General features: G+C 46.7%; 1 protein-coding gene across 1 annotated transcript; it reads left to right on the forward strand.

The window, feature by feature from the left end:
* Window positions 1–475: 475 nt before the first annotated feature.
* Window positions 476–7049, forward strand: LOC133898615 (alpha-amylase isozyme 3D-like). The gene is made up of 4 exons (XM_062339307.1): window positions 476–809; window positions 898–1259; window positions 6082–6531; window positions 6622–7049. The coding sequence occupies exons 1-4, from the start codon at window positions 476–478 to the stop codon at window positions 6967–6969; spliced, it is 1494 nt and encodes a 497-aa protein (XP_062195291.1). The 3' UTR covers window positions 6970–7049.
* The last annotated feature ends 18549 nt before the right edge of the window (window positions 7050–25598 follow it).

A 25598-nucleotide genomic window follows, 5' to 3' on the forward strand; every position in this document is an offset into this window, starting at 1 on the left:
GATAGCATCGCCAGGTCAAGAATTTAAGGGGGTGGTGAGCCTCCAGTCAGAGCTGCCGCGGCCTAGCAAAGTAGCGAGTGTCGTGGCGCCTGCGCGACCAGTCAGGCCACCGCTTGCAACTCGCCGAGCTCCATCATGCCGGGAGGGAGCAACAACGGCCGCCGCCGCCGCAACAGTCTTCATCGACATCACGCCGCCGCATCTCGGTGCCCGTTGGGCCTCCGGGTCTGTCCGGGCCCTTAATTACCCCCTGTCCTGTCCACGCGGGACCTACGTGGCCCCTTTATCCATATCCACATTAATGTGGGGCCGTCCCTGACCATTCCCTGCCTCGACCACCGTGCCGGCGAGGCTGCGACGGCCTATATATAGGACCCACGGCGAGGTCACTCGGCACAAGCACACACCAATACACCATCCGTTCTTCCTCGGCAAGCTTGAGATCAGTGAAGGACTCGCAGACATAGTCGTACAGATGAAGCACTCGAGCAGCTCGTGTCTGCTGCCCCTCGTGGCGCTCTGCAGCCTGGCCTGCGACCTGGTCCAGGCACAGGTCCTCTTCCAGGTACGCTGCACACAACCTGCATGTCATAGTACGACGACGAGTACAATATTGCTTGTGATCAGAATGCAGTCAATCTGCTATGACCCATGCATGCCACGATCTGTCCGTGCAGGGTTTAACTGGGAGTCGTGGAAGAAGCAGGGAGGCTGGTACAACAGTCTCAGGGGCCAAGTCGACGACATCGCCAACGCCGGCGTCACGCACGTCTGGCTGCCTCCACCCTCGCACTCCGTCTCCCCTCAAGGCAAATTAGTCTGCCGTTTACACCTCAAATTACGCCATCTGTGCACGAGAAAATGTTTTCTAACTAGGAACAATGGGTCGATCGGCAGGCTACATGCCGGGGCGCCTGTACGACCTGGACGCGTCCAAGTACGGCGCGGCGGCGGAGCTCAGGTCCCTGATCGCGGCGTTCCACAGCAGGGGCGTGCAGTGCGTGGCGGACATCGTGATCAACCACCGGTGCGCTGACAAGAAGGACGCGCGCGGCATCTACTGCGTCTTCGAGGGCGGGACACCGGACGACCGCCTCGACTGGGGCCCCGGCATGATCTGCAGCGACGACACGCAATACTCGGACGGGACCGGGCACCGCGACACAGGTGAGGGCTTTGCCGCGGCGCCCGACATCGACCACCTCAACGAGCGCGTCCAGCGGGAGCTCTCCGACTGGCTCAACTGGCTCAAGACCGACGTCGATTTGTAAGAGTGATGAATTGGGAGAGAATGACCGCTCCCTTCCATTACACTGAGTGGAGGTTAATATACAACAACCGGAGCCCTCCCACTGATAGCCGATCCTACAAACTAGGCGACGAGGGAGAGGAGCAGCCGGGTCAGTGACGGTTACAACAGATAGGAATGAACTCTGAAGAAGCTATCCTATACTAAGTCGCTAACACCCCCCTCAGTCTGAGCATGGTCTGTTCGAATGCACAGACTGTCTCTGAATTCTTAAAACAACGGCGTGGGCAAGCCCTTGGTCATAACATCGGCAATTTGGTGTTGAGTTGGTATTTGCAGCACTCTGAACTGACCAAGGGCGACTTTCTCCCTGACAAAATGAATGTCCAGCTCTACGTGCTTGGTCCGGCGATGGTGAACTGGGTCCTCAGAGAGGTAGACCGCCGAGACATTATCGCAGTAGATCACCGTGGCCTTGTCGACGTCGACATGAAGCTCGCGTAGGAGATTGCGCAGCCAACAACACTCAGCAGCCGCGTTCGCCACCGCCCGGTACTCGGCCTCGGCGCTGGAACGCGACACCGTTGGCTGCCGCTTAGACGACCAGGAGATGAGTGAGTCGCCGAGGAAGACATAGTATCCCGAAGTCGAACGTCGCATGTCGGGGCAGCCTGCCCAATCGGCGTCGGAGTAAGCTTTGAGGTCGGTGGAGGGCGATGCCGAGATGACGATGCCGCTGTCGATCGTGCCGCGGAGGTACCGGAGTATCCTCTTGACGAGGTTCCAATGCGCAGCCCGGGGTGAATGCATGTACAGACAGGCCTGATTGACAGCATAGGCGATGTCTGCACGTGTCAAAGTCAGGTATTGCAGCGCACCCGTGATGCTGCGGTAGAACGTCGCATCCGTCGCCGGTTCACCTTCATTGGCAGAAATCTTCTGCTTGGCGTCGACCGGCGTGGCAGCAGGCTTGCAGTTGGCCATGCCGGTGCGATCGAGGATGTCCTTCGTGTACTGAGCCTGTGTGAGGAAGAAGCCGTTATTATCTCGACGAACCTGGACGCTGAGGAAGAACCGGAGTGCGCCAAGATCTTTGATGGCGAACTCACGACAGAGTTCCTTGATGACGCGCTGCAGCAGTGGTGTTGTAGATGCCATCAAGATGATGTCGTCGACATAGACGAGGAGATATGCCAGGCCGTCGCCGCATCTGTAGACGAACAGCGACGAGTCCGAGCCGGTGGGGACGAAGCCGATGGATCGAAGGTGTGCACCCAGGCGCTGAAACCACGCCCGCGGTGTCTGCTTGAGTCCGTAGAGGGACTTGACGAGGAGGCAGACATGATCGGGCCGAGTCTTGTCGACGAAGCCCGCCGGCTGGTGACAGTAAACGCATTCCGCCAGGTCGCCATGGAGGAACGCGTTCTTGATGTCGAGCTGGTGCACTGGCCATCGGCGCGACGCGGCAAGGTGTAGCACCGTGCAGATGGATGTCGGCTTGACCACCGGGGAGAAGGTTTGATGAAAATCAACCCGCGGTCGTTGCGAGAATCCGCGCACAACCCACCATGCCTTGCGCCGCTCCAGCGTTCCGTCGGGATGGAGCTTGTTCTTGAAGAGCCATTTGCCGGTGATCACATTGGCATGTTGCGGTCGTGGAACAAGAGACCAAGTTCCGTTGGCCTGTAACGCATCGAACTCATCTTGCATCGCCGCACGCCACTCTGGGTCGCGTAGAGCCGCACGAACAGAAGGCGGAAGAGATGTCGGTGACGGGGTCACGGCGACATGTGCATACTTCGGGATGGGCACGCGGATGCCGTCACGCGCTTGGGTGACCATGTGGTGCCGAGTGGGCGCCGCAGGCGCTGGTGTCGTGGACGGCGATGCGGACTCCACAGGCGTTGGAGTCAGTTCTGTTGCCGCGGGCGCTGTTGCCGGTGTAGAGCCAGTTGGTGCTGGGGTCAATGTTGGCGACGTTGGAGCCGAAGGAGTACGTGTCGACGGTGGTGCAGCTGGTGGGGAGGGTGCTGACGACAATGTCGGAGGAGTTCTCGGATCAGGCTGCGCCGGGGGGGCTGGGAGCTGCGCTGCCCCAGTCGGTTGGGGACCCAACTGTCGTGCCCGAGGAGTGCACGGTCGTCGTGGCGTAAGCACCGGGAGCACGTCCTGGATGCACGGGGAGCACCGCGCTGTATCGCTCGAGCCTGATTCAGAAATCTGCACAAAGGGAAAGCAGGATTCGTCGAAATAAACGTGATGGGATATGATCACGCGTTTTGTCTCCGGATTGTAACACTTGTAGCCACGTTGATCCATCGGGTACCCCAGGAAGACGCAGCGAACAGAGCGCGGCGCTAACTTGTGTGATGCAGTGGCTTCAGTGTTGGGGTAGCAGAGACACCCAAAGACGCGCAGATGAGCATATTCAGGTGGCGCACCAAATAAGAGCTCGAACGGTGTGGAATTTTGACGAGGTCGACAAGGGCGCCAGTTAAGGAGGTATGTGGATGTGGCCAGCGCATTAGGCCAGAACGAGGGTGGGAGAGAAGCCTGGAACAGAAGAGCGCGGAGGCTGTCATTGAGCGTGCGAAGAACGCGCTCGGCGCGGCCATTTTGTTGGGAAGTGTAGGGGCAGGTCAGGCGCAGCAGGATGCCATGCTTGGCAAAGAACGCGCGCGACGCAGAGTTGTCAAACTCCTTCCTGTTGTCAGTCTAAAAGCACTAAATCGGGCGCTGAAATTGGGTGCCAACAAAGGCATGAAACGAAATGAGAGTAGGCAGAACATCTGATTTATGGCGCAAAGGGAAAGTCCACACATAGTGCGAAAAATCATCAAGAATGACAAGATAGAACTTGTATCCTGAGTTGCTCATTATTGGCGAGGTCCATACATCACAATGTAATAGTTGGAAAGGAAAAGATGAAACATTTGTGGACTCTTTAAACGGAAGCCGCACGTGCTTACCAAGGCGACAGGCATGGCACGTGTGGCGACTGGACTTGGAGCAACTGAAGCCGACGGTGCGAGACAAATGCAGAAGAGCATCACGACCTGGGTGACCAAGCCGAGAGTGCCAGAGGGGACCATCGGCCGATGTGAGGAGCGCCTGCGAGGGTCGTGGAGTAGCATCGCCACGATCGGTGCGTAGAGGGTAGAGCTCACCGGAGGAATCACATCGGAGGAGCGCCATCCTGGTGCGAAGGTCCTTGATGGAGAAACCCTAGGGATCAAATTCAACAGACACAGAATTGTCTCGAGTTAGAGCACGAACAGATATGAGATTCTTGATGAGCTGAGGAGCAATCAGAACATTGTTCAAATGTAAAGGAGTAGAGGATGTAGGGATGGAGGCGCGGCCAGTGGACGACGCTGACAGCAGACCACCATTGCCGACAATGATCTGACGATGAACAGTGGAAGGAGAACAGTTGGTGAGAATACCAGGGTGAGAAGCCATGTGTGATGATGCGCCTGTATCCAGGAACCAGTCATTGGCGCTGCCGGTGTTGGTGTTGAGCGACATGCCGTTGAGCGCGGAGTAGAGACCGGGCGGTAGGGAGCCTGCGTCGTGCTGTGGCGGCGGCGCGGAGAGCGCTGTCATGGCTGAAGGGGGATTGACACCGGGGTGAGGTGCGAGGACACCTGGGCGCCAGGCGTTGAGTGGCCACGCCTGAACCACCCCCTGCCATGGATTGTAGGTGGACGCCCATTGCGGCGGCGGTGCAGGGACGAAGGTGTTGCCGCCGTGCGCGGACTGGCACTGACGGTTGTCCGCCGCCTTGCGCTTCTTGCGACGGTCACCACCGTTGGAGCCGGAGGCCGCGGGGTTGGGCGTTGGTGGTGGAGGGGCCTGCACGGACTTGGCGATGGAGGAGGTGTCGCAGGCTGCAAGGAGAGCCGTCTAGGCCTCCATTTGCAGGGAGTGCTTGATGCGGTGCTCTTCCTGCAGTAGGTACGACTTGGTGTAGAGGAACGTCGGCGGCGGCATCATGGTGGAGAGCACGGCGATGGCTTGACTGAATTTATTGTTCAGCCCATGAAGAGTGTAGATGACGAGCGCCGGGTCGGAGACAGCGGCGCCGCAGTCGTAGAGGGTGTCGGCGAGGCGCTTGAGACGGCCGCAGTATTCGCCAACAGACATGTCACCCTGGAACAAGCTGTGGAACTCCTGCTGGGCGTAGACGGCGCGTTGGAGACTGTTGTTGAGGAACTGGCCGGTGATGACGGTCCAGGCAGTGTAGGCGGAGCTGCGCGGCTTGTAGACATCACTCAAGATGTCCTTGGACACCGTGGAGTAGAGCCACGAGATGATGCATGAATCCACCTGCAGCCACTCCGGATCGTCGATCATGGCGGCCGCGTCGATGGTGCCGTCGATGTGGTTGACGAGGTCGAACTTCTTGAAGGTGAGGTCGAAGAAGGAGCGCCATTGACGGAAGTTCCCTTCATCCGAGTTGAGGATGACAGGAACGTGGCTGTGGATATTGATGAGGACGATGGTGGAGGTCGGGGGAGGGACGGGTTCGGCAGGCGCGGCGAAGGGGTTGGTGCCGACGGAGGAGACCGAACCGGTGGGACTCGCCATGGCCGAGAGCAGTGGAAGGAGGAGAAGAGGATCAAAAGAAGTCTGATACCATGTAAGAGTGATGAATTGGGAGAGAATGACCGCTCCCTTCCATTACACTGAGTGGAGGTTAATATACAACAACCGGAGCCCTCCCACTGATAGCCGATCCTACAAACTAGGCGACGTGGGAGAGGAGCAGCCGGGTCAGCGACGGTTACAACAGATAGGAATGAACTCTGAAGAAGCTATCCTATACTAAGTTGCTAACAGGATTCGACGGCTGGCGCCTCGACTTCGCCAAGGGCTACTCCCCGGCCTTCGCCAAGATGTACCTCAAAAACACCAAGCCGAGCTTCGTCGTGGCTGAGATATGGAACTCGCTTAGCTACGACGGTGACGGCAAGCCAGAGCCCAACCAGGACCAGTGCCGGCAGGAGCTGGTGAACTGGGTGCAAGCGGTCGGCGGGCCGGCGATGGCCTTCGATTTCACAACCAAGGGACTGCTGCAGGTGGGCGTGCAGGGCGAGCTGTGGCGGCTGCGCGACGGGTCCGGCAAGGCGGCCGGCATGATCGGGTGGATGCCGGAGAAGGCCGTCACGTTCGTCGACAACCACGACACCGGCTCAACGCAAGCTCTATGGCCGTTCCCGTCCGACAAGGTCATGCAGGGCTACGCCTACATCCTCACGCACCCAGGGGTCCCGTGCATCGTAAGCGTCACACCATAAGTCTGTAAGTTACCCTTCAATTCTGTACGTGTCCTAATCGTTGTTGTGCCGTGTGTGCATATATATATCCAGCTCTACGACCACATGTTCGACTGGAATCTCAAGCAGGAGATATCGGCGTTGGCCGCGATCAGGGCTCGAAACGGCGTCCACGCCGGGAGCAAGCTGCGGATCCTCGTCGCGGATGCCGACGCGTACGTGGCCGTCATCGACGAGAAGGTCATGGTGAAGATTGGAACGAGGTACGACGTGGGCAACGTGATCCCGTCGGATTTCCACCCCTCGGCGCACGGGAAGGACTACTGCGTCTGGGAGAAGGGGATGAGCCTCCGCGCACCGGCAGGGCGGCACCTTCAGGGATTCAAACCTGCATGGAAGCAGTCGGCCGGTCGGGGCTCGAATCCCGGTACCCATAAATAGCCTCTAAAGGAGGCTGGCTAAAAAAAAAAAAGACCTTTTTCTAAAAAAAAAATGCAGCACAGCACATAATACTCCCCACGGCCGGCTATCTATAACGAGGATTTCTTGACCTTCCTTTTGTAGTTCAATTTCTACATGTACACACTGTCGTAATCAGATTAATAAACAAGCTTGATATCTTCTTAACTTATACAAGCCTCTCAATTAAGATCGAAAAATATAGGACCGAGTTATACGACTATATGTGTGAATAGACATCCTACAAATTTCTTACAAAATATATGACATATATTTTTTTCACCCAACACTACTCAAAAACGTATAAATGAAAGTATAAACTTTAGAGAGGCAAAACGAGAAAGAAATTTCCAAGACAATATGATTCTACGGATGAAATATGAATCATATGCTTTATTCAAGATCATTTCATGTGTCTTTGCACATAAAAACTTGAAACTTGATTGAATTACAAAGGAAAAAGACAGTTACCGAAAGAAACAACTCTCCAACTTGATGGTATAGAGGCAATGGGATTAAGACCCTCTCAAATACATAATTATATGGACGTTTATGCCTCTAGCAACAAGAAGGATTATTTCACAAAGATGGAAAAACTGTAGCTCAAAAAAAGAAGAAAATCACAACCGAAAAAAAGAAAACTTGCAAACTTGTAAGGGAACCAATAGAGAGAAACTAGAATGAGGAAAATTCAAGTATATGCAGAAATATAAACTTTATTACTTAAAGATATCAGCCCTTTTTTAGGCGGATTACATGAATTTTTCTCTCAAAAACTCCCACCTATTTTATAGGCTAAGCACATATCTTCATCTCCTCTACAACCCTAACACTAGACTCTCAAATAGGTGGCATATAGGGCTCAAGTGGCTGGTTCAAACTCTTCGTACCCCTACCCCTCTATTTATAGGTCTAAAAAACTTGACACCTATATTTACTAGCTTGTTACCAAAATTCTTCTCTCTTGTAGTACACTCATAACTCCACTGAGGGTATTTTAGTCAATTTCTTGCTTCATCCATCGAACGGTTGTGGTGCTTTCATGACTTAGTTTCATCTCGACGCGATCTTCATGATCGTACCATATACTCCTCCAGTCCTCCCACGATTTTGAGACCCAACCATGAAACACTCTGCACGTTTATCAAAACGTGACTCGTCACTTGCTTACACCTTAAGCAAGCGCTCTGATGTTGACACGTGTACTCCGTCTTGCGATCCTGATCGCCGATAAGTCTCTCCCGCTTCCGAACCCTCTAGCCGCTTTGTTATTTGCAGCGGCATCCCTTTCGCTTAACTTTGTCAACATGCTATTTTTATTCTTGGTTTCATGTTTTGCTTGACCTTCACGTGTACAGCTAGGATCACCTTTAACTCCGTCTGACCTCCTTGATCGTCTGACACCAAGCTCCTGCTTAGCCTCGATCACCCGCCGTCAATTACCAAGTTGTATCTGTCACCTGCATAACTTAGAGACAAGCAAACATATTTCTCCAACTCTAACTCTAGTTAGTCCATAATCAAAATGCTCAAATCAAGCTCAAACAATCCAAAACTCGACAAATCAAATCAACAACCATATTAATCACTCATCACATATAAATAAAAGGTATATTTCAACTTAATTTCTCACAATTTAAGTTTTTTAAGTAAAAATACTAGTAGCTGATAAAACTACTTGCAGGCTCTTTGGTCGAGAAATCAGCGAACTCGAAGCTGGTAAAACCGCTTATTACTGAAATCCATAAACTAATCACCACAACCAAGAATTAAGTGTGTTGGACTGGTAATGTCTATCACCCTTGACCAAGTAAGATGATACCTAACTCAGCTGCTAAGTTGCAGCCAGCAAATCATAAGACTGTATGATCATGATCCGTGTTTGAGGCAGAGGAGAAGGACCTGGAGTCAGATGGAGCGTGGCCATGACGAGATGGCTCGCCGCTTCCACAAATTCTGGTACTCTGTGCTCCTAGTGCACCAAGTGAACAATTCCGATCTGCCCTACAAGTTGAAAATAAACAAATTGGCTGATGGAGAGAAACGAACTTGTCAAACTAAAGTGAAGAAAAGAAGCATGGCCCGGTACAAAGCCCTGAAAGGGCTACAGTGTAGATCACAAGACTGGGAAAATAACTCAATCCTCATCGATCACCATCAATCCTTAGGCTTCTATTAATGGGTATGGTGTTGCATTATGATGCATTATGTGAGTCTTTTATTAATGACTATGGTCTTGTATTATGATGCCTATCTACCTTGAAGTCACCTGTTTAAGTTATGCAATTGTATACTTGAAGTTATTATCACTACTATAGAACTCACTATCACTGTCGGTTTCGAAACCTCCTTCACTGTCGGTTTTAAAGCTGACAGTGGGTAACGGGTATCACTACCGGCGCGGAGAACCGACAGTAAAAGATGTTTTCACTGCTAGCTGAAGGCTCCAGCTGACAATGATGTCTGAAAATCACTGTCGGCTGGTGGTTTCAGCCGATAGTGATTCTCAAGGCATCACTACCGGTTAGAGCCTTCAACTGGCTGTGTTTTGCCTCTCCGGCCTCCCTCCCCTCTCCTCCCTATCCTCCCTCTCTCTATCCTCTCTGTCCTCCCTCTCTCTCCTCGATTTCTCTATCTCTCCCTCTCAATACATGTATATAATAAGATATATATTTAATGTAAATTAATAATAAAGGCACCTTCATTAATACATAGTAATTAATGTCATACAATGAAGGTGTTGGGCATCGACAAACACACATATATACATAATAGTTCTCATGTCACCCCAGAAAGTTAATCGAGTTGAGCTAGCCTAGTATCTCTCTACCTCTGCCGTGATGAGGACCGTGTCTCCGTACGGACGGCCAATGGCGTGTGTACGTTCAGGGATGCCGAGGGGCCGATGGTGCTGGAGAAGAGGACCTGGCCACGCCTGATCGACTGTAACGTCGTCTATACTCTAGGCTCGTCGGCGTATTAAAGACGTCGAAGTCGGACGCCTGAGCGCCACTATAGTTTGAGCCTTCGGGCTCCTCCGCAGCGCATTGATGGGTCACTCTCTCGTGCTCATCCACATCACATGTCATATTGATCTTACAAGTCACATCATCTTATATAGCAAAATAATGATTACAACAAGAACTAGGATTACGCATCTTTACACATGAAATGAAATTTCTCCTTATTTTCAAAGGTAGCCAATTTTAGCTCGGCCTGGATGTCTTGACTGTTGTATGTCGCAACAGCTTCCATCCCAATCGAGCTTTGCATTCATATGTATGATATCCTATTTTATCATTTGCAAAAAGAAAAACAAGTATGAAAATAGAGCAATTTTTAATACAATACATAACATGAGTAAAAAAAAAGAAATACAGCCTCAATGTACAACAAAAACTAGACAGTAGGTATATAAAAGTGCTCTCAGAAAATGAATAACAATTGGCCCTAGGACAATCAAGGTCCTACCCCCTAATTGTTCTATTGAGTACATCATCGACTGGACAATTTACTAAGTTCTTATATAGTTGTTAGAACCTAGATATAATTCTCAAAAATCACATAATATCATCATAGACAGTGCTACTGTACCAGATCAGAGAGCACAGATTCTGAAAATGACAAGCAATTTCCTGCTGAGACAAAAATAGAGACTGAACAACAGGATTTAAACAAGTAATGACAGAACAAAAAGGATGAATCAGCTTCCTTATCCAAAATCTGATATGCTAATCGATCTCTGAACTTACAGCAACACACTATCCAGGGATCAAATTATAATAGGTAGCCCACTGCAGAGATAACACAAGAAATATGTCTCGGTATATAAGTACAGATCAACAAGAACCTTCAACAAGTCTCACCAAGAGCTACAAAAAATATCAGACAACTAGAGAATCATAAGTCTAAACTATTGTACTCAGTAAATTACGCAGTCTTAGTCTATCAATTCATCATCGAGCAAAAGAAATATGTATCAGTACTGTCCAGAACAGAAGAGGGGAAATACTCACAAGCATCATTTGAACACATAAAAGGACCGAGGCAGTATTTGTTCTTATCATTTGAACACACAAAAGGACCGAGGCAGCATATTTGTTCTTATCATTTGAACACACAAAAGGACCACAAGCAGCATCTGTTCTTATCATTTTAACACACAAAAGGACTACAAGTAGCGTTTATTCTTATCATTTTAACACACAAAAGGACCAATGCAGCATATCTGTTCTTATCATTTGAACACACAAAAGGACCACAAATAGTATCTATTCTTATCATTTTAACACACAAAAGGACCATCACACAAGCATTTGTCCTTATCATTTGAACACACAAGCAGCTGGCCATGAATTGGTACGAACTTAAGCTGAAACCCTAGGAATCGGAGGGGAGAAGGAGACGGAGGGGGAGGGGGAGCCGGGAGATCTACCTCGACGTCGGAGTAGTGGTCCATGGTAACGGCGACGGTGGACGAGGGCGCAGGGCACGACAGCACGGTCTCCTCAGTATCGAGGTGCTCGTCAGGGTGGAGGTGGCGGGCTCCTTGGTGTCAGGGTGGTGGTCCTTGGCGACGATGACGGTGGACAAGGGCACAGTGCATGGTAGCATGGGCTCCTCGGCGTCGGGGAGGATGCGGCAAGCTCCTCAGCGTCAGGGTGGTGGTCCTCGGCGACGGCAGCGATGGACAACAGCGCAAGGCACGACAACGCGGGTTCCTCGGTGTCAGGAGGCGATTCGGCGGAGGGCACATGCTATGAAGGAAAAAATTTCTAAGTGTAAGAGGGCACAGACGTCGAGCACTTTTATTGAGGAAGACTTTCACTGCCGGCTCAAGATGAAGACCAGTAGTGAAAGGGGATCTTTACTGCCGGCTCAATAGGACAACCGGTAGTGAAACATATTTCACTGCCGGTCCAAGAAGTCCACCGGCAGTGAAACCCCTTTCACTGCAGGTCCGGGGTGAAATTTTTTTATTTTAGCTGCGCACATGCGCCCGTTGAGACTCGAAACCATGACCTGCCCCAACTAAAACTGAACAATTAAACCGCTGCGCTACTCAAGTATTTTTAAATTAGTTGTACTATCTATGTTTATTAACATTCCGTTGACCTAAAATCCTAATGCAAAAAATTTACTCAATTTTCTAATTCAATAAAAAATTAAAATAAATATGTTCATACTTAAGTTTCTATATTGGGGCTTGCTATATATCTTCATTTCATCAATAAATATTTTAAATCATTAAAAATTGAAAATAAATACACTCATACTATAGCTAATGTAAATAATGTAATATGTAAATAGCAATATGATAGTGCTATTGCTAATTCATAAAAAAATGAAAAATAGTAATACATAGCAATAGTGCTTGTGCCATTGCTAATTCATTAAAATAAAAAATCAATATGCTCAATACTAAAGACATCTTCCACCATAAACTACAAATTGAAGCTTCTATAATATAAGTAAGGTATAATTGCATCTAAAATAAATTCATACAAAGTAATTAATACAATTTAGCTACTTTGCGTTAACGGTTTATCCTTCATTATGATTACGACGTACATATGGAGGTTCGTCGATGTCTTCCATGGGACCTAGGTCGACATCCTCTCCGAAAGTAGGTAGCACGTCGAATTGATTGTAGTCTTCCTCATCAACGACATTCTCCACTCCGACAATCCTTTTTTCCCATGAAGAACCACGTGGCACTTCTCCTTGTTAGCCGGGTCCGATGAATTTTTGTTGGTGTCATCCCTAGAAATTTTCTTTATTATTCAACCCTTACATGCATGATATACATATAACGATAACTTATCAAATTTAAATAGCACATTCACCCTCGGGATCAACCTCATGATACTCCGCAATGTCATTCTCTAAAGAGCGATAAAGTGCGTTGAAATGAGAATGAGTGAAATGTCATGAGATGTGATCTAAATGACATGAAATATGGTAGAGATGTAGTGCATGAGGTTATGAATGCAATAGAGGCAGAATCACATGAATTGGAGTTCATTTGCCCACTTAATTAACCAAATTACAAGCTTGTTGTTTTTAAATCCAAAATTATATGAGCTAGTTCAAACAAACTCACATGAGGGAAGTACTCAACAAGAAAAAATGTATTTTACTATGTAAGGTATACATAGAGAAGACCTAAAAAATTAGTTTCACATTTTTTTATTAATTTCTGTAGAAATTAATCAAGTTTAAAAGGCTTAATCAAGATTAACAAAGAATTAGTGCTAAACTAGCATTTCATGATAGAAATATATTTTAACTATACAAAGCATGACAAAATAAGATTAACAAAGTTGGATTGACTAATTTTGGATATTTCAAGATTTAATTATGGATTAACAAGTTACAACATATTTAAAAAATAGAGTTATTTCAGTGGACATTTCATGCATGCATGTATTTTTATCATGTAGATCATGAAAAAAAAACTAACAAACTTAGTTTCATATTTTTCCGAGCTTTAGATATTTTTCTACAAATTATAGATTATTTTAGCCGATTTATCAATACAACTAATATTCCTTTTGGCATTTTCTGGATTTTTCAACTTTGACCAGTTGCCAGTGGTGAACGGCGGTGGAGCTTGGCCGAGGAGGGGTACCAAAATGCTCAACGCACTATGGAGAACTCGTTTGAGGGTTCAACGGCGGTATGTACGGCGGCAAGCACAGCCTGTAGTGACCATGGCGGGCTGTGGAGCTAGGCCGACGGTGGTGGTGCGCTGTTGAGGGAGAGAGTGGAAGGGAAGGGAGCGGCGAGATTCTCTGGACTGCAATGAAGCTCACCGTGCATTCGGCTCGGGCAGAGGTGGCTCACGGCCTGAAGTTCATCGGCGAGGTGAGCGAGCTTGTGGTGGCGACCAACGGAGCACTAGGCCGATGATGGCGATCGAACTAGCATGCGCAAAATATTGGGTATGGCACTGTGAAGCTCACCGAGCAATAGAATTGGACGGAGATGACTCAGAAGCGGTGATACGTCCGTGAGGGCAACGAAGGTCACCAGGAACGGTGCTGTGCTTGGGCTTGGGGCAGGGCCACTGTTTTATGTTGCACACACCACCACCGGCTCATCCCACGAGCCAGAAGTGATGTTCAGCTATCACTACTAGTCGGTGGCTTAAGCCGACAGTGATGAGACGACTGGTCATCACTGCCGGCTCAAGCCATCAGTCAATAGTGATTCCCCTTCCCACGTGGCCTACGAACTGGCAGTGATGCTCCATCACTACCGGCTCGTAAGGAACTAGCAGTGATGGGCTGGCATATAAGCCCAGTTCTGTAGTAGTGTATACGACATCCACGTTGAGAACAAAGTTGCGGATCCTCGTGCTGCAAACATGCAGCACAATGCTTCACCACAACTCTCTATAACGAGCATTTCCTGATTCTAGTTTTTGTAGTTCCTGAAAACGTCAATGTGTACACGTTCTCAGGAACTAAAAGGGAGTTGTTAATTTTTAATCGAGTGAAAACAAGGGTATGTTTCACTCGACAATAGCAACTGTTGAATGAAGATCTAACAGTTGACAAAAAATTGATTCACAAGTGAACGATATTTTCTATAGTAGGGTCATATACAATTTTCTGGTGCATTCCAGATAAATATCCCTGACTGAGTATAGATCAAAAGACAGACGCACGATCGGACGATTAGATGGCCAACACATCGAGTGAAACAAAACCCTGATTTGAGTCGATTGAAGTCTAGTAAATCTGATAAAGAAAAGTATATTTGGCAAACTATGGATAGATTGACCAAATTAATGCAAACCACTAGTTTTTTTTAGAAAGGCGACAAGAGATCTACTGTTTTATTAGATGAGTAAAAAGAGTAGAAAAACAAAGGAGCACACTTAAGCTAGTAAACAAAGGAAGAAGCAAGAACCGGGAAAACCAGTAGGCCAAAGAACAACGAGACCACAACACACAACAATGACAACAGGATACTCATGAGAAAAATAATAGGGATCTTAGGAAATTGAGAAAAAAATGCTTTGAAGAGTTCCTCAATATGATCTATGATTAACTGTGCAATCCTGAGAGGTTCCACTTTTTTTATTTAGGAAGGTCCTTCGATTTCTCTCTTTTTAAATATTCTACCAAAAGGTAATCATAATGCCATTGAAATCACGCCGAAGTTGTTTGTCGATTTTTTTTATGCTGCTCTCCACCAACTTGTTATAGTTCGTTATTGATTTAATTGCGGCAAGTTATGAAGGCGTAACCAATGCAAAATGTGCGTCCAAACTTCCTTTGTGTAAACACAATCTTTCCACAAATGTACGGCAGTCTCATTCTCTTGGTCACACAACAGGAAAATTTGCTTTCGCGGCTAGTTTCGTTTCGCCAGATTGTTCGCGGTTAGGATTTTGTTTTGCAGGAGAATCCAAGAAAACATTTTGCTTTTTGGTTCTGTTTTGGCTCGCCATATCTTCTGCATACTATATCTCTTAATGGATCCCACGAACTGAATGTCATATGCACTCTTTGCCTTAGATTGCCCATTTGTCATCCACTTCCTTGTAATAGAGTCCTGGACATCATCCTATAGGGTGATGTCTCGCACTAGCCAACATAAATCAATTAACTATTGTAGCTCTTCCTCTGTTTCAGTCATTTGTACATAGCATCCATCTTTGATGGGTAAGGCCAACTTTGAAATTGAAATTTTTCCTCAACGATTTGTCAAAGATGAGAAGTGCAATGTTATCAAGGGCATTCCCATTCAACCAACTAGAGTGCTATAAAGCGGCCTTCTCCCCATTCCCAGCTGATACTGCGGTCGATGCGTTGAAGAGTGCCATATCTTTTTCATCATAGCACCGACATGCTCTTCCAAGGTCATTCTTATTCTTGCCAATCAAACCAAAGCCATTGAAGTCTCAACGCCCTCAAAAACTTTTCCAATTCCAAGGTACCCAAACCGCCTAGAATTTTTGTCTGGTGACTGTTGGCCAATTAACAAGACAGTGCCCTCCCCCCTTAACTTTTGCAGGGACTTCCCCTCTCCATAGGAAACTCCTTCTTATTCTATCAATCTTTTTTTGAAGCCACTTCTATAAGGGGATTATGGTTAGGTGATATATTGGTTGAGTTGAGAGAATGGATTTGACAAGGATGTTGTGGCCTGTTAAAGAGAAAAGCCTTTCTTGCCAGCCGGGAAGCTTGTTGCTAATCTTGTCAATGAATGGTTGCACATCAACCTTTCACAACCTTCTTGTATGGAGAGGCATGCCTAAATATTTGGATGGAAAAACTCCTATCTTCCCAGGGAAGCCTTGAAGGATTGACTGCAATGACAAATCTTGGCACCTAATTGGGTACACTTCAGTTTTTGATATATTAGTTACTAATCTTGTGCACTGCTCGAATGCATACAGGATTTGCTGCAGTGCTTGCAGTTCTTCTCTGTCGGGGTTTGCAAAAATAGTTGTGTCGTCTGCATAAAAGGAGCACCTTAATTTCACCGATCTTAACAAAAGAGGCCTTAAGATGTTTTGTTGTGCGGCTCATGAGAAGATTTTTTGAAGCATGTCAATGGCAAGGATGAAAAAGCATCGATGACAATGGATTGCCCTACCTTAATCCCCGAGCATGATTGAACAATTTCCCCGGGGTTCCATTTAGCAGTACATGTGAGGAGGAGGTGGCCAAAAGGAAGGAAATCTAATCTCTCCATTTTTGCCCAAAACCGAGATGGTGAAGCATATCAAGCAAAAATGACCAACTTATAGAGTTGAAAGCTTTTGAAATGTCGAGCTTGATAAACAAAGCCACATGCTTGTTCTTGTGCAGGTCTTTGATCACATTTTGCACATAAAGGAAGTTAGCGTGAATAGACCGTTTCTTTATGAATGCACTTTGCCCCCTCTGGACAAGGTCCTCTATGTGAGGTGCAAGCCGGTTTGCAAGTGCTTTTGTGATGATTTTTGCAGGGCTGCTGATAAGGCTTATTGGATGGTAGTCTTTGACTGCCACTGCATCAAGCTTTTTGGGAAGGAGAACTATGTTGGCAGTGTTTACCAAATGCAACTTATCAGATCCCATCCAATAGAAAGACTGAATTGCTTTCATCAGATATTCCGTTATTATGTCCCAGCATTTTCTATAAAAACAGGCCGATGTATCCATCAGGGCTAGGAGCTTTTTCTGGATGCAAGGAATTGATTGTGTCCCTCAGTTCATGCTCATCAAAAGGAGCTTTCAGGCTTAAAAGGTCTCTCTATTGATACCCTAGAGCATCCTAGTTGATGGTGAGCTGGCGCAGGACATTTGTGCCTAGCTGGTCGACATAATATTTGTGCAACACTGCTTCCTTGTCTTGGTGTGAAGAGACTAGACCCTCAGCTGTTTGCTGCATTTGAATGTATTTTTGGCGCCTCCTACCATTGGTCTTGATGTGAAAAAACTTTGTATTTGCATATGTCTTTTTGATGTAGACACATCTTGAGTGCTACCTGGCTCTCATCCGCTCCAGCATCGCTAGTGCAAGGAATCGTTTAAATAGTATTCTAATTAATCATTAAATTGATCATTTCCATAATCACGACTGCAATGATTAACCAGAATACAATTTTGGTAGTCCTGGTATGTGATTTGTGCTTAAGATCGAAACACATGTCTTTCTAACATATATCGTCACAACAAAGCCTAATAAAGAGCGAGTAATGAAATTATATTACAAGTCTTTAAGTATTAATAATTTTTGACAATTTACAACAAAAGAGAGAGCTAGGGGGACAATAAAATAGATCATCCCTAGACAAAAGAGAAACCACGTAGCGGAAGACAAAATCTATTAACAACAAAGATAAGTGGAATCATATGCCCATAAGTTCCACCCTAAAATAATGTCACACAAGTAGTTGCACTACTCATCCTCGCTACCTACCTCGGCGGGCACGAAGTAGCCGAACACTACCTCTTCCACGTTGGTAGCACCTGAAAGAGCATCATGAGTATGAAGTTACTTGCAAAACTTAATCCATATTGGGTACATATAAATAACCTGACTTTAAGGATTATGCATTTGGATGAATTAGCAAGGATCGGCCATAAGGTTAAGTAAAGTTCATATGCAAAAACAGTTTTGACACAAATATGTGAGCATCTATTCTTAACCACATGCACTTTCTACCCTGTTATCCTCAACATGAACCTATATGTAACTGGAACTATCATAACATATCCGTAACAGAATCATCTCAACCATATCCCAACATACCATACTATAATATCCCACATTCGTGACTCTATGACTACTGCAAATGGACAGAAGCATGCTCATGATCGAGAGCGTGGCAGTTCAAATTCTTCTTACATCCTGCAGGGAGTACATCTTTACCCATATGACTCGAAGATCATTCAGCTTGCAAGACCACATAGGCTCACACAAGGGGGTACTCATATCAACCTTTCTCATACCTGAAACTATACACTTTGCACATGCCCTTATAGCACCGGGGTTAGTATGAGCGTGTCCCGAACACCTCTGGCTCCCCACCACTTGCTTCTCCTTTTCTTTTTCTCTTACACGTCATAGGGCCGCAAGGTAAGAGTTAGCACGGCGTATAATAATCAGCTTATCTTACTATTATTAGATCGATATGTGGTTAGTACGGAGAGTACTAGACCCAACTGCAATACAGTCGATACTTAAATGATGCAAGCGGCCTATGATATCCGGGTTTCTCTCCCGGCCTACCCCTAGCACTGCCCACATCTCGTCTCATCCTCACAACTCATCCATCCCAATGTCATTATCATTGTGAACCATAAGTAAGCCCTAAGCTCGTGAACAATGGTTAAACCACCACTCAAAATCTATCGAGGACCTATACATTGCTAAGCATTTCAATTAACTTTTGAAGTTAGACATCAACATTATCATACCCAAGTTACAATGATAAGGATCAACAACAATATCAAGGTTAAGATAATGCATCAACATAGGTTCTACCCATATTAACCGACTCTGGAACGCTAATCATGCAAACATACATAAAGCATAATTTATCATATTAGACACATTCGATCCCAAAGTAGTGGGTTAAGTTTGCTTAGATGCTTACCTTGCTACTCTGACGCTTGTCTGACGCTACCTGTGCAGCACTCACAAGACTCCAGTGGTCCGGTATTGTCTTCAACCACTTGGACTGTCGACGTGATACTCTCTAAATGAATCAAGAATGCATCGTATAAACAAGTGAATGATGGAATAGTGTGCATATGATGCATACTCGAACAATAATAAAGAATCGTGTTTCGAAAACATTTGCAAAGAAACGCTAAACAATTCGGGTTAGAAAAGGTTTGAACCTTGGATAAGACAGCCTAAGTGCATAAAGCTTGGAGCTATTGGCGGTCAAATTAACAGTATAGTAGCAGTCATACCGGTGTCATGCAGAGAGTTTAGGGCCTTGGTGGTCAGACCGACGGTACGGTGGCAGTCAAACCGATAGCTGGCAATCAGACCGGTCCCAGTGGTGGTTTGACTCCTGACTATTGGGTTTTGTTGTGGTTTTGAACTAACTTACTGGCAATCAATCTGGTCAGAGCAGCAGTCAGACCATGAGACTCTGCCATGCCACTTTGCGAGGCCACAAGTGAAGGCTCTAGCGAAACATTCGACTACGAAGGGTACCAAAGTACTCCTCAAGACTAGGGGAATATTTTCTATGATTGTTTGGAACACATGCATGGTCCAAACACGTGAAACCCTGTGGATGAGATTCAGATCTAGGTTTAACTTGGGTTTCTTGGTTCAATTCAAAACGGCGAGCAGCTAGAGCTAGGAAATGACAAAAAATGACATGGGAAGGTTTACCTCGGTGTATGGGAACCTCCAATCAGATTAGTTTGCCTTGGGGAAGCTCCGATTTGTGGATCGAGCCTCGATGTGGTCGCTAAGCTTGAGATGAAGAAGCCCGTGGAAAAGCATCTACGACGATGGAGAAGAGGGGGAAGAACTCGGGGAAGCCTTCGGAAAGCTCGAGGAAGTCCCCACCATCGATCTCCAGGGTTGTCCTCTCCATCTCTCTCTAAGGTTTGGGTGAGGGAGAGGGAGTGAGAGAGAAAAAAGAAAGGAGAAAAGAGAGAGCGAGAGAGAGTGGTCGACTCACTTAAGTAGAGCCTCTGAGCTCTAGCGGTCGGACCATGGAAAGTCCACATGGCAAGCTCACATGGCTGCCCCTGGCGGTCAGATCGCTGGGGATCCCGGTCATACCATGAAAATGGTCTTTTTCCTTTTTCTTCCTTTTTCTATTCTTCTTCTTCTCCAAAGTATTTAGGACTTCCCTAAAGAGCTCAAGATCATCTCCTAAGTACTTTTGAAACATGTTTGAAACTTAATTTAATAAATAAACACGTACAAACAATTTCCATGATGATTATGCATGCTTAATTACGTGATTAACATTTTGGGAGGTGACAGCTAGCGCTTCTGTTTTGTTCTTCAAATGTTTTCTGAGGTTGATTTCATTCAGGGATAGCACTCTAACTTCTGGAACCGCATAAAGAAAGAGAATCACCTCGTGAGCTATTGCCAAATGGAGATTGAAGTATCCAATGTTTTCCTTTTTCCAAATTTTGATAGCTTTCACCGTTCTATTTAGATTGACATGAAAAATGCAAAAGAGCATCTGAAACGAGACCAAATGTGACCATGTTGTTTGTACGGTGTCCATGAAATTGAGAATGGATGCCCATAAAGATTCAAAATGGAAAGGAGTGCTAGCTGGCTTCATTGCTTCACTAGTTAGCAGTAACAATGCATGATCAGACTCACTCAATGATAAGGCCTACAGGTAAGATGCAGAAAAGAGTACATCTAAATCGGGTGTCGTTAGAAAATGATCTATTCTTGTGAGGGTGGGCACATTCTGCTCATTGCTCCAGGGGAAACATCGACCATGTAATTTAAGGTCCTTTAGCGCTAGGTCATCGATCGCTCTTTTGAAACACCGCATCATTGGCAGGTTTAGGCGGGGGTTATTTTTGTCAGCCGCACTGGTGATCAGGTTGAAATCCCCCGCAAGAAGCCATTCTTGCTTCATCGTCGACTTCAGCAGCGGATTTCCTAGACGAAAGCAATTTTCTCATTATCTTCGTGCGGACAATAAATTGATGTCAGAGACCAAGATTTGCTATATGCTAACATTGTGATCGTCGCTAAAATTGTGTGTTGAGAGAGGTGCAGATCAGACGGAGAGAAAAAGTTTCTGTTGCAGACAATGAGAATACCACCGCTAGCGTCAACCGAGGGGAGCTCTACATAATTTTTAGAGAAATCCCGTCCCAGCACCTCCATCAGTAATTGGGAGGTCCATGACTGAATTTTGGTTTCCTATAAACAAACAATTGTGGCCCCATGAGACTTTATAAGGTTCCTCACAGATATTTGTTTCGCCAAGGCATTCAGACCTCACACATTCCAACATAAGATGTTGCGGTTATGTTGTGACATGATTAAAGGATCGATCAACATAGCATTTCATTTTGTAGGTGGGATGGACACGGATATGTGCCACCCTAAACACCCTTTCGATTACACATAGATGTGGTTGCGTAATAGCAGTCATATTTGTTGCAGGAAGGAGGCTAGATAGCGCCATGAAGAAAACAGATTTGGCAGACCCAATACACACTGAGGCATGTTGACATAAAACACATAGGTGACAGACTGAAGGTGGAGCGAAGGAAACAGGAGGGGTAGGGGCTCTTCTAAAGCTATAGAAATCTTGTGGAGATGCATCAAGCAAAAGACCATGTGACTAACAACTGGAGGTGACGTGTCCTTCACACAGAGGTTGACCCGCCTGCTTGGGTCGGCACCGGCGCAATCCTGTTTCGGCCACCCTTCTTCTGATGTTGGTTCCCACTGTCCACCAAGGCCTTGATCACTTCTATGGCTTCCTTTGAGAGGGGATGTGTGAAGCGCTACACATAGGAGTTAAACTTATCAGAAACACTATCTGTAGAGGGTGATAGAGTCCCTAGTTTTTTTTTTGATAGAACATCTTGTGCCATTCAAACTGGATCTTTTCCCGGGATTGATTTCTTAGCAAGCCTATCACTTCTTCTAGGTGTTCTAGGGGAGTTTGACTCATTTTGAGATGGCATGAGAGAGTTTGTCATCAGTGTGCACTGTATTATGGGTGTTTCAATGAGGTTGGTGACTAAGGCAATGAACTCTTGTACATCAGATACATGAACGTGTTCACTGTCGGTCAAAAAAACTTGAGCAAGCCGCCCTTCTTCCACCTGGATCTCCCCTTCAGTAGAAGCACCAGATTTGACTTATGCGTCCGCCAGCATTGTCATCGGACTTGATAGAGAGGGCCAAAGGAGTTTACAGTCAGGGTTGAGCTGCATGATCACCGTTGTTGGAGAGAGCACATGTGATGTCATCAACGGGCTGGCTAGAGCAAGTGGCTGCTCGTGTTCCCTTGCTAAGAAAAGCCATAGCCTAACTCAGACAACATGGGGTTAGAGTCGATAGAAAAGCTCAGAACTTAGCAGCTTGTGTCTCTAGGCAAGCTGAAGATGGCATCGTCAACATCAGGGACAAAGAGAGGCTAGTGGTGGTGCTGCTTACAAAGCACAGAGACCAGCAAAGAGGCAAAAGTGACCTTCGGCCGCCACTTTTTCTTGCTAGAATTGTGCCTGCTTCGGAGCACTAGGCTGCATGGTGGTGTGGCAGAGGCTTGTGTAGCTGCAGCACGACGATGACCGTAGAGCGAGCTTGCATCCCACCCGTGCACAAAGTCATGTGTGTCACGACACGGGCAAGTGAGGCGCACCCAGAGGGAGCGACTACGGTGCCGTCGAAAACCCCACCTGTTGAGGTCATCATCTTGGTCGCCGTCTCTATCTCGATGACCGCCATCCTCGCGGCGATAGATCCTGGTCGGCGGGACATGATCTGGTTGGACTCCTCCATTCGGGACTCCATACTGCCAAAACTATGCCAGTGATCTGGAGGGTTGTTAGAAAGGAAGGCAAGATTTTGAATCACCTCTTTGTGAATAAATAACATGTATGTATGTCCTCTTTTGACATCTGAAGGTGGGTCGTAGTGGATCTCCGCCATGGGCAGAGGGGTGGAAGTAGGCGGGAGCTCTCGATCAACATTAGAGATCGTAAGCCAGACGATCTTGTGGACCTCGCTTGGATTGCTACACCAGGCCCACATATCGTATGTTCACGTCCTCTAGTGGCCCCTTGAATGCTCTTCGACATAGTAGATGGTGCATCGTCAGCCAATCACAAGGGCCACCACCTTGAACCAGGCATGCGCCAGCAAACCTTCTATCCTGAGACGAGCATGGAAATCTAAAACTATGGATTTTGCATACCTTTTCTCACTCCAAGCTGCAAATCTAAAGTCACGGCCGTGGTATGGTAGGCAGTTGGTGCGGAAACCCTCATCTCTGATGTGTTGACTGTTGAAAATAAAGAGCCAATCTTCAGGATGATGCTTCACCAGCTAACATTAATGAACCCTCACTCCAAATTCTCGAGAGAGGGCATCGCTAAGGATGTAAGTCTTAATGTCAGGTCAGTTGCCTATGAGCCAACAAAGAGCCTCCCTACTACTAGGTGCTCCCGGCGGTGCTCAGCATCCCCCATCGCTAAAACGGCAACAAAATCCTCCACTCAACGCGCTGCTGGGTCACCAGGGAAACTAGCCATTGACTCAGATGTAGGTTTTATGGAGGAGAAAGGGTGATGGGAAGTTGGGCGGGGGTTGAGGGTAGAACTACGTTGTGAGAAGACCTGATTGTGGTAGGGAGCTCTCAGCTTGGAAATAGAGGATAAGTGGCCAAATCTATTGCAAAGCCAACATCTTGTAGGGTCTCAACACTCAGCTCCTCTGTGGTCTGAAGCAAGGTAGTTCAGGCATCTTCCTTTAATTTTCCTTAGATAGGTCATAGGTCTTGGCTTGCTCTGTCTCGTCTGTAGCATTTCATAGGCTAAAGCCTACTCTGAATGCACTAATACCTCCTCCACCAAAATCTTGACTCCACTGTGTTCCATTCGTCCTCAATAACTGCTTTGGTTATAGCTCTATGTTCCGCCGCAGTGGAGGATTTTGCAAAAGGTGGAGATATACCGGCGATGATGCTGCGAGCTAGTAGGTGCCTCTGGTGATTGATGCAGTCGGTCTATTGATATCTTCTGCTTTCATGCTGAATGGTTGAAGAGGATTGGACATGGCAAGACCGTTGGTGCTGGTGGCGCTGCTCGTTGTGGCGTGTAGGAACCCATGGCGAATTGAAGGAGCCTTGCGGGTCTGCTAATCTCGTTTGGCTCGAGGAGCTATTGTTAATGTAGGCAACTATGCACTCTTCCCTGCCATTCAGATGCACTGCAAAATTCACCATAAGCGAATGCTTGCTGCCCCCAAGGATTGGACAAGAGGGAGAGAAGGTTCTCGCAGATTTACCTCCATTGAAGGCTCTTGGCTCTTGACTTGAATGTGGTGAACGAATTGCTGAGCGGGATACCAGAAGGGGATTAGTTGCAGCGAGATTCGGCTGACAGATCCCCCTCTTTACTGCCTTCGTGTAGCTTTGCGTACTGATCTGCTTGCTCCTTGGCCTCTACTCGGTGGATCCAGCACTAGCAACTTCAAAATTACCGCTTGCATACTCCGACGGATTTGATATATCAGACTCTGGGTTGCCGCTCGCATTTTGTTTGGGCGCTTGGAACCCTTGCTCTAACTGTGCTCTGCAAGACAACTTGTCGAAGAAGAAATTGGAGGACGAGGGCGAGTGGATCTATTGGAGAGAAGGGGAGGAAGGTGGAGATCTGGGATGGATTTGTGGAATTTTGGTAGATTATGTGAGAAGGCTGGTGGAGTCACTAGAGCGCTGTTCGCGAGAGTGGCCCAACGGTTTCATCATCTTGGGTTGGGTGATTGGCCACGCAAAGATCCGGTTCTTCATTGCCGTCCTTGTCTATCTCCATGCAAACCACTAGTTTAAATAATGTTATCGTAAAACTACAAAATCATTGAAGAGGCTTAGATAATATTTATTCCTTATTCTAAAAAACTATAAACACATAAGAGAACTAAAAGTTTACCAATAAATTTACCACAAAACTGCATATTTCATCAATAAATGTTTTGCTCATGATATGTTCACCCCCGAGTTGCTACCATAAAGAATATCAGAATGAAGATATTTCTTTTTAACAATTTGCTGTCATAAACCTTATGGCAGCAAATTGTTAAAAGGAAATATCTTTATTCTGGTATTCTTGCCGGGGTCAAACATATGCAGGGTGATTTCCCTTGTTGATATGACCTCCTTAAAGTTAGATGGTTTTATCTTCATGGGAGAAGGGTTAAAGTGCATAATGGTAGAAATACAAGATTTTGGGAAGATGCTTGGATTGTTCCAAAACCCTTGTGTGATTTGTTCCCTATTCTTTATAAAATTTGTAATGATTGTTATGTGCTAGTCAATAATGCTTATCACAAGAATTGAGATATGTCTTTCAAGAGATGGCTTTCTAATGATCTTCAGTCCCAGTGGAATTTTATTTGAAGTTTATTAGCTCCAGTAGAGT

Source organism: Phragmites australis, chromosome 18 (assembly GCF_958298935.1).
Source record: "Phragmites australis chromosome 18, lpPhrAust1.1, whole genome shotgun sequence".
NCBI classification, from domain to species: Eukaryota; Viridiplantae; Streptophyta; class Magnoliopsida; order Poales; family Poaceae; genus Phragmites; species Phragmites australis.

What these genes read in the sequence shown, in the direction of transcription:
- LOC133898615 (XM_062339307.1), top strand. Translation starts at nt 476, where the DNA reads ATGAAGCACTCGAGCAGCTCGTGTCTGCTGCCCCTCGTGGCGCTCTGC. An exon ending in TCAACTGGCTCAAGACCGAC is followed by an intron (nt 1,260 to 6,081) that starts GTCGATTTGTAA and finishes TCCTATACTAAG; the next exon opens with TTGCTAACAGGATTCGACGG. An exon ending in ACCCAGGGGTCCCGTGCATC is followed by an intron (nt 6,532 to 6,621) that starts GTAAGCGTCACA and finishes ATATATATCCAG; the next exon opens with CTCTACGACCACATGTTCGA.